General features: G+C 48.9%; 1 protein-coding gene across 1 annotated transcript; it reads right to left on the minus strand.

Annotated features, from left to right (window-relative positions):
- Nucleotides 1-7,618: 7,618 nt before the first annotated feature.
- Nucleotides 7,619-12,846, minus strand: LOC308061319 (lymphocyte antigen 6E-like). The gene is made up of 3 exons (XM_080381126.1): nt 12,782-12,846; nt 11,039-11,158; nt 7,619-10,320 (listed from the first exon to the last, which is right to left on the minus strand). Exons 1-3 carry the CDS (start codon nt 12,831-12,833, stop codon nt 10,163-10,165), a joined length of 330 nt encoding a protein of 109 aa, XP_080237252.1. The 5' UTR covers nt 12,834-12,846; the 3' UTR covers nt 7,619-10,162.
- Between the last annotated feature and the right edge of the window lie 6,444 nt (nt 12,847-19,290).

A 19,290-nucleotide genomic window follows, 5' to 3' on the forward strand; every position in this document is an offset into this window, starting at 1 on the left:
GAGCCCTGACATGGGGATGCTCCTTGCAAGCAACTTGGGTGTAACCACCCTGTTTACAGAGGAAAGAGGTTAGAGTTATGGATGTGAATCATCCTTCTTGGAGCCAGGGCCATGGTGTTTTATTCTGTGGTGGCATCTCTGCAGCCAGGGGTGGGGATACTGGGGACCTGTGGGATCTGAAAGAAAAAGGGTGGTGAATGATGTTTGGGAGAAAGAAGGAGAGAGAAGAATCCAGTACCCTCTTGGGATTCCCTTAAAAGAGTTAATGTCCATGGAGGACACCACTGGCCACAACTGCTTGGGGAGCAATGATCCTCACAGGTTTATTTAAGTTTGCACTTGTTACACAGCTCAGCTGGTAATTCCCACGTCTGTCCTTGCTTTTTCACTGGAAGTGGGAATTTCCTCTTGTCCAAGGTCCAGCTCTCCTGATCCTCTTTCCTGATATGAGCAGACAATGTGCAGGCACTGAAATGGGACCGTCCCCTCTGCTGTATGTTCACACAGGTGCTGACAAGCAAGGCTCTGATACTTTTTCAGAAATCTTGGGCTGTGATAGATATCTGAACCATGCCAACACACTAATGAAAGGCTGATCAAAAGCTTTACCACGGAAGATTTTGGCCAGCCTCTCCAGGAACAAAAGTAGGTGACAGCTATCGTGCTTGTCTTCACAACTGTCTGTCTGATCACTGTGGGGTTTTTGTGTTTCTTTTGTGGGTTTTTTTAATTGAAACTTTTAAGATCCTAGAGTTACACAGTGGTGTAGGGAGCAGTCATTTGAACCTGCCAGGCTAGTGATATGTGAGAGAAACTCATGAGAACACAGCTGTGGTAGCAGCTGGCCTTGTGAGAGCCTCCACAGCTGTCCGCAGGGACAACAAGAAAGCCTTAGTCTGCTCGTCCATTTTGCTTCTGTAAGAAACAAAATTTTCCGCTATAAAGGGTAGACACACACACCCTGACCCAGAAGGCAAGGCAACAGTCACAGTTTTCAAAATTGCTTTCCTCCTTTTTTTTTTTTTCTTTAAATATTTGCTTTAGGTTCTTGATTCATCTTTTACATGATTGGTATTTCAGGCCCACCAGTGATCCTCTGCACTGAAACCTTATAGCTGAAATTTCCAAGGTTAGGTGAAAGCTGAGATTAAAATGAGAAATACATGTTTCATTATCTGTAGAAAAGCTATGATGAGCTCCACAGACAACCTCTCTACTCTTAATTTGTTTTAGGGTCTCTGGGTCTGATTTTTTACAAGAGGCTCCCAACTGAGAGTGGAAAAACTCAATGAGAGCAGAAAAACTTGGCCTATGTGTGGGAAGATCAGGATGTTTCAGTTTCTCTCCTGACCTGCTCCTGCTGACCCAGTCAGGTATGGCATCAAAACTCCAGTTGCATGGTGAGAACAAGAGTTTGGACCATCCCTCCTTACGTCTAGAAACTTGTCACACCTCAGGTAATAGCCGTGCTGAAACCTTCACAAATGCAGCCAAGGAGGGCGAGGAGAGCAGGGCTGTCCCCAGAGGGGAGGCCATGGCAGGCAGAGGAACTACAGGTCAAGGAAATGTCCTGGCAGAAACCATCCCAGCCTGACGGGTGTGTTCAGCAGGGCAGAGAAACAAACAGGATGATATCTGGGAATGCAATCATATTCCTCACTGGATGAGAGAAGGGTGTTTTCCCAGGAGGGTTAGTAAAAAATTCGAGGCTGTGTGTTGTTTGGGTTTTCTAAATTGCGGTGATTTTGGAAAAGCAGGGCATGGTTTTGCTGGGATGTGTTTGCCCTGGTGGTAGGGCAGAAGGAGGGAAAGGCATCTGTCCACCTCAAGAGCATCCCTGCACACTGCAGCTGGGCTTTGGCTTCTCTGACCACATCCCCACTGCTTGGGGGGTACTGTGAGAGCAGCTCACATGCCGTAATTGATCCCATCCACTGGCAGAGCAGCTCTTCTGAGACCAGTCGCCAACCACTCAGTGCAAACAACCGCTTGTAAACCTCAACAGATGACAGCCTGGGAGGGATATGGGAACCAAAAGCCATCCACACTGATTCAGGGAGCAATACCAGGGTGGAAAAGCTACCCTGTCTGCAGACACCCTCCTTCTTGCCAAGGAAAGGGCATAGGAGGAACAACTTGCCCCATCTTGATTGTATCCACCATGTACTAGGCTTTGACCCATTCCCAACTTGTTAAAATGTCGTGAAAAAGACAGCCACGACTTGCAGGGCTTTTACAGTGTTTCAGCAAAGGCTTCCAGAGCCTCAAAATTGAGTCTGAGTGAGAAGAGTGATGCTCAGTGTCCCAGGTGTGGGAGAACAGTGGCTTTTGCTCATCAGCCCACAGCACCTGCAGTTGGTGCTTCCACCAGCATTTCTTTGCAAACTGACCACTGCTGCAGGACCGGAGTGGGAAACCAGAAAGGAAACAAGCTCTCTGACAGGAGAAGAGGTCCATGAAGCTTTCCTTCCTCTGAAAGTACAGCCCAGGGATGTGACCTCCCCTTTCTGGGCTGTAAATACAGCACTTGGCATCAGGCCCTGGTTTTGCTTACACACAGCTGCTCTCTCCTGCCTCCACACGTGGAGGAAAATCCACTTTCATTCAAGCTGAAAGGGAGATGGGATGAAGGAAGTGCCAACAGAAACAAAGCTGCGAAGGTCTTAGCACCGGGAAACTGCTCTGCAACCAAAAGCTCACCCCCTTGTCCTCCAGACGTGGCTTTCATGGCAGACATACTGGGTATCTCCTCTCCTCTCCTTTGACATGTCCACAGCACCAGGCAATGCCTCTGGTGTCACTTCCACAGGCAAAAGCAAGCCACAACATCTCTGGTGCCCTCACTGCCACCTGGTCCTGATGGTGGGATGGGTCCTGCCCACCTGCTCTGGTCCCATTTCATTTTCCTGGGGCACGGTGGCCTGGAGGGGCAGGATGCAACGTGCCATCCCAAGCAATCAGTCATTGCATGTGCTGGAGTCAGCCATTGCTTCCTTGGGGTTTCTCATGCTAGTTGTACAGCACAGTGGGGTTCTGGTCAGACCCACAGAGTGCTCTGATAACAAAAAAGAGCTTTGAACCTACTTCTACACTGGTAAAAAAGCCAAGGACAGAGCACAGGCTCGCACATTCGCCCACTATCAACACTCAGTCATGCCAAAAGACGCCTCCCAGACCGCACCCAGGAGACAGCCCAGGGCCAGAGGGCCATTTGGATGTGACCACCCTGTTTTGGGGATGGAAAGGGTGCCACAGGCATGCCACCATGGCCTCATGGCTGGAGAACAGACCCGCCCTGTGCTGTTTATCTGTCTGGATAGAGCCTCTCCCTGTAGCATTTAACCTCAGGAGCTTGATTTCACCCGTTTACTTCTTCACACTCCTGCCAACGCGTGTGGTACAGCATTTAGCATGGAGGGTCTGGAGTGGGAGGTGAGATTATCTGCAGGGATGCTGCTGTGACAGCCTCCGACCCAGCTCCCCCATGCTCCAAATAAGTGGAAGGTACCACACAGGCAGTACCATTTCAGTAATGCCTGGGACATGCTGAGCACCACTCCTGCTGGTTTCCTTGGAAGCAGGACAGCATCTAGGAGAAGCACTAGGATTCTGCCACCAAGCCTTGGCGACTGTGGGTATTTTGGGAAATGAAACATGATCAGACTAGATATTCATCAGGCTCTGCTTCCTCCAAATCCTTCAGCCCCACAGCAGGCAGCAAATCCCAAGGAGAGCATCTGCCTCCAGATACATTCACCACAGCCCAAGGTCCACGTACCCAGGGAAAGCTTTGCATGGATCTAAGCATGGGGAAAAGAGACACAGAGCAGCCTGGGAAGGTTTTATTGCTGTAGGGAGGGGGTGAAGCACCACCCTCCCTTCTCACCACAGCTGACATCCAGCTGGGAGCTGAGTGATGAGCAGACAAGCCAGTCCTCCAACTTTTGCAAGGCAGGGCTCATCCCCAAGGCACTACCTTGCTCTCCTGTCTGTCGTAGCATGGGCTGTGCTGGGCTCAGCCCTTCTTCTCACCAGTGCCAGTGCTGGGGAGGGCAGCCTGCTGAAGGGAGAGGCAGGTCAGCAGCAGCATGTAGCCCTCCTGCTGCTTTTCAAGGCTTTCTGAAGACAGGGCTCTGCATCTCAACCTGACATTGGGCTTATTCCAGGGACCAAGTCCTGACCCTGGAGCTTCTCTGATTGCACTGTCAGGAGACTGGAAGTTGAACAAGGGGTCCTGGACCCTATCAGACCTACAGAGCAGCCTCAGCCCATCATGCAACCTGTCACACTACTGACAATAAATCAGGCAGTAGCCAAGCGACTGATGCACTGAGCAATGCCCAAACCCTTGCCTTTACCTCAGTGTCTACATCCATCCATTGTAAAATCTTCTGTGTGATAGGGAAGTGGGGGAGAGATGTCTTTCTGAGCTCTTTGCATGCCCAGCTCCTAACAAAAGCTCCTTGGCACCACAGTGAGTCAAAGAACAGCATTCCTGGAGGAGTGAGCAACGTGGGAGCAGCCTCAGCTTTGCCATGACAGGTTTCTGCATTGCATTATGGAGAGGATGAGTGTTCACACCAGTTATAGCAGCACAGCGCTGCAGGGGCCTCCAAGAGGCAAGCTCTGAGTGCACAGACATCTGCAGTCAGTGGGCAGGCTGACCCATCCTGGTCCCTGTGTAAGGACATCCCTGGACCAGCTAGATGAAACATCACTAAGATACTGAGTGCCAAGATCCAAAGAGCCCTCCAGGTCAGGGTGAGCAGCTCTGCATTGTTATCTCCGTCTTAAGCACGTGAATCAGAGACACCAAATGACTCTGCCAAGGTCAGATATGGGGAAGCAGTGGTAGAGCTTGGTTTGAAGTCTTGCCTAGGCCACCTTCTCCCCAAAGACCTTCATGGACTTCTTCCTTTCTCTACTTTCACATAGTTGCTGAAGGCATCAAGTGGTGGGTTGCAGGCAGGGTTAAAACCCACAGGTGAGGAGTTAAAAGGTGGAATTTTTATAATGTGTATGCATGGTGGGTTGCGGGTGCCAGTCTTATTTTTTGGCTGTGGCCATTTATGAGAGGAATGGAGGGAATAAGCATAGTTTAGAATTAGAGGGACAGGAAGATGTTCAAGGAGTCATTGCAAAGAGTGAATGTGAAAGAAAATCAGAAAGAGGGGACGGAGTCACCCATAATGGAACAGAAAGGTGCAACACCATCCAATTCGATCCCCTCTTTACTTCCCAGGACCTCATAGATGTCAACACTCTTCCTGCTGTCCAGACCCAGCCCAACATCAGTCTAGCAGTTCTGGGGACACCAAGAGCACTGCAGCCACAGGAGATGGAGGGACAGAGGGTGGCACCCCACTTCCAAGCAACCCATGGCCCCAGGCTCTGGACTGAAACCTTGCAGGGCTTGGTACCAGCTTTGGGGTTCTGATGCAAACGCCCTCCTCTCCTAGCCCAGGCACCTCAGGAGCTGATATTAGACGCACCAGAATTGTCTCGAACAGCCAAACTGAGGCACGTCCCTGGCTGCCGCCAGCGCAGGAGCCAGCAGGTACTGGAGGCTGGCCGGGGTCTGCTGTCAGCGAGCAGAGCTCGCTGGCCTCGGCAGCACAGCCCCACAGCCATCCTTCCCTGGGCTGCTTCCAGTCCGGCCACCACCTCATCCCTCGCATGGCTGCTGGTTTTCCCGCTGGGTGGTCCCGCAGGAGTCATCTGGGCTGCATATTTCTTTGCAACTTAAGATCTATTTACTTTAAAGCTTTCCTATGACATTGCTGGACTGTGTCAGATCTTATTAAGAATAAAAAAGCCAAGGATTCAGAATTTTTAAACATCATAACTTTTGTTGTCTACAACGGGTGCTGTGTATCCTCATGCCAAAGGTGCTCTGCATCCTCATCCCGGCAGCACCGCGGGCCGGGCCGGCGCCGTGCAAAGGCATCAGCTCCCTCTCGTGGGCTTGGTCTGGCTCTCTGCACTGTCCAGCATGTCCCAGGAAAATGGTGTGTGTGTGTGTGTGTGGTTGTTGTTACATGGTGTGTGTCCCCACCTTCCCCCAGTTCATAATATTCATTAGTGCGCCAGACACGGAAATTTTATGGAAATGTGCCAACTAACTGCCATCAAGTTTCCTCTCATAAACATGGCGGGGGGGGGGAGTTGTCACATTTTCCTTTTTTTTTTCTTTCTTTTTTTTTTTCTTTCTCACTGAGGCTGGGATTTGAAGCAACTATTTCAGGCATATGAATGGTAGGTCTCTCTGATTCACTTGCCCTGGGCCTCTGAAAAGAGTTGGGGGTCACCACACTGAGCTCTCCAAGCACCATCTTCGGTGCCTGTCCCAGGAGGGGGCAGTCACCCCAATTTGTGGGGCAGGCACAGACTGAGGCATCCAGCATTTAGGTAAGTCAATGAAGGCCACGGCATGAGTGCCCAATGGCCATTTCAGTTTGCAGTGCTCGAAATCAAGTATGTTTTATGAAGTCAAAAGTTAAGAAAGGAAAGGAGAATAAAAACAGTAATAAAACCTCTTTTGATTTGTACCACATAAAAAAATAATCATAATAAAAAAATGGCTAGATTTCTAGCTTTGATTTGGAGAGCTCTTGGTTTTCCCAAAGAGCTGGAATTTCCCCCAGAGCTGAATTTCCTGCAGCATTTCCACCCAAGCCCTCAGCAGGGAGGTGTCACGAGTCCTGAGAGTAGTTTTGTCCATCCTGCAGCACAGCCTAGTACCTGTTGGGGACAGCCAGGTCACTTCTCCACTGGTGCTCCTCCCCAGGTTGCATGACGCAGCAGGTCTCACCATCATCCAGATGATGCTGTCCGCCCCACAAACCAAACTAGGACCTCCCCCCCTGCTCTGAGCCCTGTGAAGATTTAGGCAACACATCAGGGGCTGCTGTGCTTCAGGATGGTGGTTTGGTGTTTTCCTGCCTGGCATGATACTCATTTGGTGGTGTGGGTGGCAGTGGGACAGATGGGGTGGATGCTGGCCACAGAAGGGCTTGGGGCCCCTCATCTGATGTCCCCTCCTCCAGGTACCGCTGCGTAGGGCACTGCTGCTCCCCTTTTTGCAAGGCTTGATGGCTCCATCCCCCTTCCAGCCTCCCTCCCAGCACTCTTCTAGCCTTGCCCACACACAACAGCTTGGCACAGGGCTAAATTTATCCCGTGGGTCTGGCTGTTTGAGGCTGTAAGCGGGTAGCTCTGATAGCAGAGGGGAAGGGTGACAGCCACACACAGTGAGTCCAACTGTCCTACCACCTGGACCCAAAGGAGGCACGTCACAACTCCCCCTGACGTCCATCCAACCAGTCCCTTAGGTATTTAAAGTGCTTGTTATTATCTACACCCAAGCATTCATTACGGCATTTGCAATTGTTTGTTGCTTCATCTCAATGCTGCATAAGCCTGCCAGCTCCAGACACTGAAAGGACTCGGTGTTTGCTTTGTGCTGCCTCTTCTAAGTACCATACTTAGGCACTTCTTTCTCCATGCATCTTTCTCCATGCCTTGCTCTGGGGTCTGTTAGCCCCTCTGGAGGACAACAGCCTTTTCTTCCCTCTCTCCCCATGTCTGGCTGGTTGGGTATCTCCTCCCCAAATGCCTACATTAATGCTGTGCCAAGTGTCTGTAGCATCCTCCTCCCACACTCTGGACCATCTCCAGCTGAACTGTCTCCTTTGCACTGTGCAATGCCCCGAAGTACTCTGATGTTGCACCTGAGTCCTGCCTTCTGCTGGGGAGAGCAGAAGGGCTCCTTCACCTCTCTCCCACCTCTCCCATTACCATCACATCTTTGAGTATGGTCGGAGAAGCTCAGTGCAGTCTGTAGTGATGTTAAGAACTAGCTCCTTTCCACCCAGTGCACAACTCCTATCTGTTTAGGGTCCTCCAAGCAACCTCCAAACCCAAGGGGTGAGTGCTGCCTTCCACAATGACACAGCAAGCAGCACAGGCTCAGGGGAGTTTTCTGGACAGCCCCATACGTGTGTTAATGACTGCCGTCTCTCTGTGGTCCTGATTGGCTCTAACTCCTGGTCAAAATTAATAGTTAGGAATCACACCCTCTTCTTCCTCCCCATACACCTCAGATGTATTGGAGAGGATTAATTGCCACCGCAGTAGCTTTGCCCCATGGGAAGAGGGCAGATTTCGATGCCCTTGAGCTGCAGTGCCCTTTCAGTAAGGGAAATAACCCTTTGCTCTTCAGCTATGCCCGAGATTATTTATTTCCCTTTATATTAGCCATGGGATACAAGAATGCTTTTCTGCAGCAAAGGCAGACCAAAACAAGCAAAAAATCTGCCAGTTTTGCTTTAAAGCAGCAAAAAACCCCCCTGACTCTGTTTTCCTGCAGGCTGTGGGGGACTCTGTCTTCGCTACTGCAGGACGTGTAAATCCAACACAATGAAATATTAATTATTAGAGTCTGTCCAACTGGGATTCCTCAGTGCTTTCAGAGAGCTGAATAATTCTGGCACACAGCAGAAAAACCACGCAAGTCCCTTTTTTTATTAGAAAATATCGTGTGAGGAGTAAATTAGAGCTTTTGAGCATTCAGGCTGAGGGACAGGAGGGGGCTTGGATTGCTTCAGGGCGAAAAATGCAAATTCCTAAATCGGGTATGAAAGAGGTCTAATGAAGGGATACAGGGAGGTGCATCACCCAGCATGGCTCCTTCAGCATGGAGGGCTGCCCTCGCAGCATGGCGTAACTGTGAGAAGGAGGGGGTAGAGGAGAGTAGAAGTCGATTAATAAAAGAGAGCACACATCTCTGAAGACTCCCGTTATGCAGCACTTCAGATGAAGGCATTCATCCAGAGCAGCCATGGGCACCAGCCCAAGGCAGACACGCTCAGCACAGCTCAAAGCCCCTTTTGTCCCCCTTGTTTACCAGGGCTGGGTTCAAAGCAGAGCACAGAGCATCATCCCTTGGCTGAGCAATGTTTTGCAGAATTGGGATCCCAGGCTGACCCGAGTTTAAGCATTTCCATGCTATTGCCAGGGCAAAACTCCTCCACAAAGTGTTGCTTGGGAGAAGGGAGAGGCATCCAGCAGCATCTCTGGTAATGCAAAATCTCTAACCTCTCATCATTGTTCATTTTTTCAGCTTCCTTTGACCTTCATTTCTCTGCAGCCTCTGGAAAGCGCTACATGAAATGTTTGGCCTCTCTGAAATCTGTATTCGTCTCTTACAAACCCCTCCATCGTTCCTCAGCAACTTGACCCAAATGCTACAAATACTTTTCATTACCCTGCGGTTGCTTTGGGGGGTGTTACGAGGGACAGGTAAATGAATGGCTTGCTGGAAGACACAATGCCGAGTGGTAGGTCCAGGGCAGCGCTAGCCCTGGGTAAGGTTGCTTGGCTCAAACAACAGCCACAAGCAAGCAAGCCACGGAGAAGAAAGGGATGACTGAGGACAGCTGCTAGAAGTGGAGGTGGAGGCAAAGATAAGCAGATGTGCACAGATGTGCAGGCTGTTCAGATAAGCATTGTTTTGATGCAGAGCCAACAGGAAGAGGTATGTGGCTGATGTGTCCGACTGTTAATGGGGCACAGGGGGATGTCATCGTTCCTACCTGGGGGCTGGGAGAGGCTGGACGAAGCGGGTGAGTAGTGCAAGGGAGGAGAGTTGCAGTTAGCACCCGTCGCAGGCTTTTATACACAGAACTGCCTTTTCCCCTGCCCCAGCAGCAACCCTATGAGTTCGTATGGTTTCACTTCTGAATTGGTGCAGAGGGGTTGTTATTTTTGCCCACCCACCTCCCTGAGTCTGCAAGCTGCCACTGTGTAGCTCCCAGCTGCACCCAAGATAAGGTAAGATTGCAGGAGGAACCCCTCTAGAGATTTGCAGGACAAGCAGAAGCAGCATCTCTCTCCCCCAGGCTGTAGGACACAGAACAGACACTTCACCATCAAGCTGCTGGGGCAACAGAGCTGGGGCACAAGAAGCAAGTGAGAAGTTACAGGTTGGGAAGCAACACAGGGCAGGAAATGATGAGCATAATACTTTATCTACTGTGCAGCATGTTCGATGTCCATACCCTCCTCCATGATTCTGACTATGCTCTTCAGGCCTTCAGGAGCCCCTTTCTCCCACCACTGCTGAGTAGGTAAAGAAGGACACTGGCTAGGACTCTCTGCCACCTCACGGCCGAGCAAGTCTGGGTCCTGGGCACGCACGCAGGTTGCACAAGAAGGTTTGGCAGCAATATGAGGTGTAGGAAGCCAGGCCCAGGCTGAAGTTGTGGTGTGGGCAGGTCTCAGAGCACTTCTTGGTGATCCTCTTCCACAAAGACAAAAAGCCTTGCCCAAAGAAGGGAGAGAGCAGCATTAACAATGGGAGTTTGTTGAGAGCTCCCCAATCTCGTACAGGAGGGAGATGGGTTAATGAGTCCCACTGTCCCCCACAGCCCCAGGGACCAGCATGGTAAATGAGGACCAACCCACCACAGCCCAACAATTTCTGGTGACCAGCTACACAAGGCATTCAATATCCCTGCTGGGTATCTGGCACCTCCCAGCATGGACCCTCATGTCAAGGCTTTTTAAGGTGTACAATGGCATCCATGAGACAATGTTCATGCCTGGATTGAAAGCACACTTCCAGGTTTCTCTGCTTGGAGGAAATAATTTTACTCCCCTCTGTATCTCTCTAGACCTTCTCATCCACGCTGGCTACCTGCTTCTTTTCATCTCCTTATCTAATCAAGGCTCAAATTTATTTATTTTTCCTCTGAAAGATTCTCTCTTTATCCTACCTCTTCTTTCAGTGTCCCCTGCCTTTCCATGCAGGCATAAAACAAAGGCTAAAGAGGACAATCTCAATGTGTGATGGGGAGGAGGATTTCAAACTGCAAATTTTAGCATTGCCAGGCTGGGCTAGCAAAGGCTCCACCTCCCACATGTGCTTCCCCATGACTCCTCAGCCCATCCATCAACAAAGGGCAACCATACCAAATTCAGTCAAAACCCCACATCCCATTCCTGAGTCCTAACCAGAGGAAATACAGCCAGTACATACCAATTCCTACAGAGGCAACATTGGTCACACAGTATTCATCCTTGTCCGAGCACTTCTTGGCCTTCAGGCAGCTCCAGTTGCTTTGTTCCCAGTTGCAGGTGTAGCAATACAGGGCATTTGCTGCAGGAGGAGACACAAAATATGGAAGATGGGGACAAAATGCCACTAGTACTGGCAGCAAAAAACACTGCCTTCTTCCTCTTGACTCTCAAATGTATGAAGTGCAGGTTTGCTGAAAGTGATGGAGCTGCAAGACTCAGACCCAACCCACTCTGGAGTCCACACACTTGCACATTTAGACCCAACACATGCACCAACAGTGCAAGTCTTCCCTTCCTGCCCTGCCCTTTTAATAACAGCACAATGGGACAAGGGTACTGAGTTTGATGTGACACAGGGAGCAGGGAAGGTCAGGGTCCGCTGCAGGAGTCTACAAGGATGTCCCAAGGCTTGGGGTCATCCTTTCTAGTTGCTGGAGACTATTAGGCTATAGCCTTATTGGGCAATAAGCACTAGCAGTCAAATACGGTTAATTGGGACCTCACAGCCTAAAGTCGCCAGTCTCTCACACCTGTGTCTTTGTGTGGGACTTCAACGCCCTCAAACGTATATCCATTACTTGGGTTAAAAAAAAAAAGGTGAGGAGAAGGGCTTTTTGCTGTGTGAATTCAGTCCTAAGACACATGCAGTCTAACACTTCATCTTGACTGCCTAGGTCATCTAACATGGATTAGGGCAGTCTTCGTTCTGGCACTGAAGACAATCTTTCTGTCCCTGGGGCCTTGTTGACACTTGGAAATCTGTCAGAATCGCTATTCTGGTAAGAGAACAAAGCTAAATAGCAGAAAGGTATTCTTAGGCCACAATGAGACAGAAATAACTATTCCAATAAATTATTTTTCTTCCCCAGACAACGTGGCAAATTTCAAAGCGCTGGCAAACCCTGTTCCTTTTTACTAAATGAGGATAATATTTATTCTCTCTGGTTGCTTAATTGTCTTGTCTGTAGAGGCTACAAGATCATATCTTTCAAGGGGGCTCTGACTTCATTTTCAGTATCTCTGTGAAATAAAACACATAATCTATAATGCAAATAATACACAAATATACATATCCACCCAATACCCCAGCATAAGACTGTTTAACCCATTTAGTCCACAACCCAGCTTCTCCCAGTTCCCCAACTTTGCCCCAAAATCTCTGAAATCAGCAAGTTTGGTGGGTCTCTGAGATGGGCAGAAATCAGGGGCATTCAGCAGGCAGCTGCACAAGGCCAGATGTTGTAGGTCTGGCCCTGTCCCATGCTGCTGCTAAAACCGGCATCACTGACTGCAGTAGGAACCAGGTGCACAGAATTGCTGATGTATTGTGCTATCATATGCTGAAGCAATTCTTCATCAAGATTTAGAAATAACCACAGTCTTGCATCATCTCAACGGACAAAATCACTGGCAAGTCTCTTAACAAAGGCAGAACAGTGGCAAATGCCCCCTTTTTTTGGTCTCACTTTCATAAAATTCCAGTAGTACCTGCATCTGTCAGGAAATTTCCCTGCAGAAAATAAACCTTTCATACATCCAGGCTACAGATAAGAAACCCAAAGAGGAGCAGCATGTCCTTCAGCTGCACCACTGTCAGAGCCAAAGTACTTTCTCCCATTATTTCTTTTCCCTGGCTATGAGACCTCCCTGACTTCCAAACACACAACTATTCTTTGTCTAGTAGTGAACCGTGACACCTCACCTTGATCTGCACATAGGATCAAAACCAGCACAGCAAGGAGGGCGGCCTTCATCTTCTCTCAGTCGTCTCTGCAGCCCAGGAAAAGCACCCTCACCTGGGGACAGGATATATATCTTCCCCGCGTTTGGACTGAGTGATGATGAAGCCAACAATTTGGAAAGAGTGGGCAGGGATCATGTATTATTTGAGAGGGTAGGAATGCATGTGGGTTGTTTTCTCACCTCACCATTGCCTTCAGGCTGGTCTGATGGGTCTGGAGGGGAGTGAAAGCACTAAGGCAATTCATTCCATTTATTGCTTTTAATACTTTAATTTATCTATGGTCAGGCTAGGAGTGCTGCTGATGTCTGAGCCTGGGGTTTGTGCTGTTTAGTTCCAATTTGATCATCACATCTGTGGCCACATAGTTCAGTGAAGGCAGATACTCAAAGAAAAATGATAATAAATGGCATAAATTAATGGCTTCATCTGGGTTTACTGCCAAGTGCCTTCCCAGGTTAGAAGTGGAGAACCCCCAGTATCTGGAGTCAGGGCAGATCTAGCTGTATACTCATGGGTGGCAATATAAACAGGAAATGTCTTACAATTTCCTGTTTGCCTATAAAAGCTGCTGGTTACTGACAGAGTCCTAAATGTTCTGCATCCTGATTTGGAGAGCAGCTGCTGCAAGAGAGCAATGGCTTTGTGGTTCAAATGGAGAAGCCAGAGCACTGGAGGTTGGTTTCCAGCTTTGCAACAGCTTTCTTTTGCTACATCTGAGCAAAGGGTAAAAATATCTTTGTCCCCCTTAGGACACAAAGCATCTGACTGAGAGTCCTGCTAGATACCACTCAGATGTGATGTCCTCAGCCTTTGTGATTTCTCTGCATGCTTACAATTTGGGTGGAGCTGGAGCTGATATTTTCAGCCCTTCTGGGGCCTCCATTTGACGGCCTGTCCCACTTCTGCTTCCAAGGAAAGAGTTACATGGAAGTTTGATGCTGCATATCGGCCAGCATCTCCATGAGTCACCTCTTAGCAAGCCATCAAAGAGCAGAGAGGATGAAGCAGGAGCAGCACCTTTGAATGAAGCCACCTGGGCCATCAGCTGTCTGTTCACCTCTTCCTTCTCCACCCTGCAAGGCTTGGTCTGCACAAAAGAGAACAGAGACCCAGTTGTAGCTACACAGCCTGGGGTTTAGAAGATGGAGATACAGAAGGAGAAGAGGCAGAGGCTCAGAAAACATGTGGAAGAAAGAGATTAGGTGGCCAGAGGGAGGGCTAAAATGACGGGGCCACCGTTAGTTTCTGGGCAGGAGATCAGTCAGATGAGCAAGAGTCCCTGAAGCAGTGGTCATGCTCATCAGAGACATTTAGAGCATCTGATGGGACTAATTAGTGCTCATCACAGTGAAGGCAATGGCCAGAGGAAGTTCAATGTGACACAAAAATGCATAGCATCTTCTTTAAAAAAAAAAAAAAAAAAGATGGGGAATTATTGGGGTAAGCTTTTTTTGGTTGATTTAGAGATATTTTTGAGGTTTCTGACACTGGTGTTAAACCACTGGTCTGCCAATACAGCTGCCATAAAGCAGGATCAACAGGATGGTGAAGTCAGCCCTGATAACCCCATGAGCCCTAACCGTTCCTCTGCGATGGACGTACACCTTCTGGGTGTGGAGAGGACAAGCCACATTGCTTGCCCAACAGATGAAAATCTACCAGACTCAGGGACTGCATGCCACTGTGGATGCCAGAGAAGGTGTGTCAGTCCTCCCAGATGTCACGAGGACTCCCAGATGTCACGAGGTAGCAACCAAAGAGCTAGACCTATTCCAGGGAATAAGGATTGCCCAGCGTGATTCACTGCGTGGTGTCCTCTCGCAGGGATGACTCTTCAGGGGAGTCTGGAAGTGAGCCTGGGAAGCCAAGGCTCAGTGTCCCATAGTGGCGGGAGCACCCTGGCAAAGGTCTGCACTGATAAAGTAGTTTACTTTAACCAGATTTAGTTTTTTGAGGGAGGGGAAAATAGTTGTGTTACTCTTCAGTGTGACAAACATGGTGTGTTCTTGATTATTATTTTTTTAAAAAAAAACAAAGAAATGTGTCTGACTCAGTTTATTCCTCCACTTCCAAGAACGGATGGTATGAACATCTCCCCTCTGACACAGAACTCGAGAAGTGTCACCTGGTCCAGGGGTTCAAATCTGTTCCTTACTAACAGCAGGAAGATGATCTGCAAGGCCACAGGAAGTGGTCCACCACGCATCTGCTGGCAGGAGTGGTTTGGACAAGCATGATGATGGACAAAGGTGCGTGATGGGCTGTTTGGCATTTTGAGAATTCTCAGTGGCCCATCGAGACAGATAGCTGGGACATTACCTTTCTAGCCTCAGGTATGTCTGATGTATATGTGTGATGTGTGGGACTGCCACAGTTGGCATTTTTGCAGAGGTGCATGGGATACTGAGGATGGTGCTGTCACGCTGGGTGGCCAACACATGGAAGTAGTATGACTGCAGCATGGAAGGTAGTGCTTGGCTAGGTCAGGGCAGAAAGCTGAAAAAAAAAAAAAAAAAAAGTTGTCCCAGTATCCAGCAGCACACAGCAGAAATGAGGTTACAGCTATAACAGTAAATTAAACATGTCCAGGACCATCTCCAGCATGGAGACCAAGAGGTGCACATCAACAAGGCCTCTTGCAAATAGTCCTTCCTTTGTGCTTCTCCTCGTTTTTTTTCCAGACATTGCATGCAACAGTGGTGCTTGGTCCATCTTAAAAACTTGCCAGGGAACACACAAACAATTAAAATGATTAATTAAATGTTGTGGATGATTGCATGCCAGACCACAGATGTTCCCAGGAACTGTTTATTCCCCTAGCTTGGGTTCAGCCTTGGAGATCAGACCCTTGCAGGCATGTGAATCACATCCTTCAGGATGAGACCTTGGTCCCTGATTTACTCTTGGCTGTGCCACATCACTACGCAACTGTGTTGGAGTTGGCTAGTAAACACAGCTTTATTTGGCTGCCCTCCGAAACGTTCTGGCCATTGGGTCTTCCTGGCTGTAGAACAGAGATCAGCAGTCAACAAACGAAGTCAGCCAGGGATCTGCTCATCTTCTGGGAGCCTCATACCAGGGTCTTCTCACAAAAGGCCTTGGGACAAGTGCCCACACATGGAACCACAGTAACGAGGAACAGATACACCATGGCGTGGTCTCATGGGATCTCTTCTTTTTATTTGCCCTGAAGATTTTAACTATTCACCTTCCCTGTGGTCAGAGAAAGAAGTCTGCCTCATCACTTCTTAGGTGGTATCTCACAAGGGTTCCAGATATTTCCATCTATCCCAGCATCATCTTAATCTGTATGTACTGCCATTTCCCACTCAGTGGCTAGTGCACCAGGGGCTGCAGGACAGAATTGTTTCTCAGCACCTGGTATTATTGCACCACCTGGGATTTTGCAGCCCTGAATAAAATCCATTGAAGCAATTGCAGAATCTAACACTGTCTTGTTCCCCATTCTTCATTTTGGGTGGGGTTGTAGGGAAGGAAGAGGCCAGGTCAGCATGGTACCACTTGTTTTTGGCAGTGAAGACAACAGTTTAAAGCATGCATTGCCCTGGGAGGACAAGAGGCAGCTGTGTGTGTTGAGCACACAGTGAGTGAGGGCAAGCACCAGCTCTTCCCATCCTTGAAGTCCGATGACTGTGGACAAAAAGTGATTTTTCCTTCTGGCTCTTTCTCTACATCTTTCTCTTCCTCCTGGGGGATTTACTTGTTCTTGATCCGGCAGGGCTCATTCTTTGTATCCTTCCTGGTAGTGACCTCCTCAAAATCAGGACAGGAAGGTGGGTTGTCACCACCCTCCCCCTGACACAGATCTGTCCTCACCTCAGACCTTCACAGATGTTTCAGTTCTTAACTCCCAAGGAAGCCAAGGACAGTTTGGACCTAACCTCACCCATGGGTTTACTGCAAACTAACATGGGCTTAAACCCTTACATCCCAAAGTACTGAAGGACTCACACCCTGTGGCTGCTCCTACCCAGCCTCCTATGCACTCCCTATTCCTGGGTACTCATTATGGGAGTCCCGCTGTGGGGCAGATACACGGGTTCAACAACACAGCGTGGACAGCCTAGGGCCAGGTTACAACAAGGTGTTGAAATTCTTCTGAGATTGCCAGCTGACTTCCACTCTTTCAGGCCGGGCAGGGAAATGATGCCCCAGAGGCATCCCAAATCTCAGTTTACCTGATTTTATGGTGTCTCTGGGACTCCTGTATTGCCCAAATCCCAGCTGGGTCTGGATTAAGTTACATTCAGGACCATAACCTGTACTTGGGGGCATTAATAGGGGTATCCAGCAGTCATGTCCAGGTGTCACAAGCTCCAGAGGAGGTCACCACCCTTCCAGCTGCCCTGAGGCCGGAACCACATTGCAGAAGGGCAGTCATGGAGGCAGCTGTGTCTATACCAGTAATACATGGAGAGCCCATGCACAGTTTCAGGGACTGTCCCACAGTTGTCTGCACTGTTTAATTGTTAGCATGCTCCTCAGCGTGGTTTTGGCCTGACCAGCTAGGACCATCCCTGACAATTCCAGATCTACTTTCCAACTGGTATTTCAGATTCAGCCTCTTTACTTTGGAGAGAGAGCGCCAGGCTGTGCAGATGGGCACCAGCTGACCCCAGAGCCAGGAACTGACACAGGGTGTTCCATTTGCTTCTCTGCCTTCCCCATGCTGTCCCAGACCTTGTCAAGATCAGAATCTTGACAGCATACTAGAACTATACCATTGGAGATGCAAATCCATTATTTTTCCAGACATTTTTCTATAAGCCTTCAGAAGTTCCTGTGTGGCTGAAACAGTAAGAGACACACTCTGATCTCGGGCTGCGCTGATCGGGATTGTATCCTCCCCCCGCTCACATCCATTTGTTTCACTGCCCGTGTACTTACATGAACAACCTGACCCTGCTGCTTGCAAAACCCCATCCCTGCTGTGAGCCAGCACTCAATTAAAAAAGAGAATAAATAATAAGCATCTTGGAAACTTTTTTTTTTTAATGGTAGCTGCAAAGCACTGTTGCATGAAAAGCTATAAAAGAATAACTGATGGATCTCTTCTCCATCAAGCTCAAGCTAGCTTCAGACCGGTCTTTCCATGGCTGAACATCAGATGTTCAGAAGATGTCCTGGGGACAGATGGACAAAATGACTGCAGGTGCTCAGGAACCAGGATGGGTTAAGCAGCTTGTACGGGTTATTCAACAGGAACTTCATCACAGTCCAGTCCAGAGAAAAGGCCTGCTAACACTGACCAGAATCGCAGTTCCCACCAGCGCTGTGGGAGGTCTCACCCCAGATGCCTCGTGATTGCTGTTGTCCTGACTGCAGCATTTGTAAGGGTCTCAAAACATACTGCAAGCTGAAATGCAGGTTTTGCTGTCAACTTCTGTTGGTGAGTGCCTGGATAAACAAAATCAAATAAAACCAAAGCATGAATCTTTCTCCCAGGAGTAAATCCTGACTTTACTAAGAAGCACACAAAATCACCCAAGACTATACAGGTTATAGTGTTCATTTAACTACTCTGCCTCACCATTCAAGCAAAGAAATAACTGAGCTTCACCTGTAACCCAGTGCTATCCAAATTCTCCCAAAGCCCCATGGAAGGGGAATGTTTCAGACCCAGGTGTGCTGGAGCAGAAAAAGGGGGGAAGGACACAGACCCACTGAGAGCAGGGCTTGGGCTGGGACACTCAGGAACGTTGGGCAGCAGGCTTGGGATGTCACAACTCAGGCAGTTCATGGCAGTAGGACTCACCAGCACCTATCTTATCAACCATAGTCAAGCAGGCTGTCTCATTTTTAGTACACAGGGAAGTCATCAGGCACTGACCATTGCTGCTCTGGTTGGTGCAGGTGTAGTATGTCAGCAAGTCGGCTGCAGGAGAGGAACAGAAATTATTTGCATGAAGTCAAAACAAGAAACCCCTTTCCCAGCTGGATCAGTTCCCATCCTCACACGGGCCACAGGAGATAGAATAAGACATAACAGAACTATTTGGCTGAGACAGTTTTACCTTTCTACTATCACATATCCAAAATTGCTAAACACACACTTCCCTGTAGAAAAGCCCTCCTTCCAGGTGAGTGGGCAGCAGAGGCTTTCTGCAGGTGCTGATATTCAACAACACCATCACAGCATTTAGCAAATGGTCACAGGCCCAGAAGAGCACTGAATTCACTCAATTTTTAGCTCAAAGCTTAATTGCACCCCCGTCCAAGAAGTGTAGTATTACCTGCAGATCTCAAGATGTGATCGAGTTTGCAGAAAAAACCCAAAGGGCTCTTTCTGGTAGCGCATCATGAGAGCAGGGGAAGGTGACAGATTTTGGGTTGCTCTGGGGGCAGCCCAAGTCCTTTAGCAGCAGTGACAGCACAAAAGAAAGGCAAAGCTGACCGTGCAGACCAGCTCTTCATCTATCGCTATCTACTGACTTCTTAAAGGCCTC

Source organism: Falco punctatus (genome assembly GCF_963210335.1).
Source record: "Falco punctatus genome assembly, chromosome: 3".
NCBI classification, from domain to species: Eukaryota; Metazoa; Chordata; class Aves; order Falconiformes; family Falconidae; genus Falco; species Falco punctatus.

Excerpts from the sequence above, each read along its gene's own strand:
- LOC308061319 (XM_080381126.1), bottom strand. The coding sequence starts at position 12,833 with ATGAAGGCCGCCCTCCTTGCTGTGCTGGTTTTGATCCTATGTGCAGAT. Across the intron at positions 11,159-12,781 it reads GATCCTATGTGCAGATCAAG|CAAATGCCCTGTATTGCTAC; the intron begins GTGAGGTGTCAC and ends CTCCTCCTGCAG. Across the intron at positions 10,321-11,038 it reads TGTTGCCTCTGTAGGAATTG|GCTTTTTGTCTTTGTGGAAG; the intron begins GTATGTACTGGC and ends TCTTTGGGCAAG.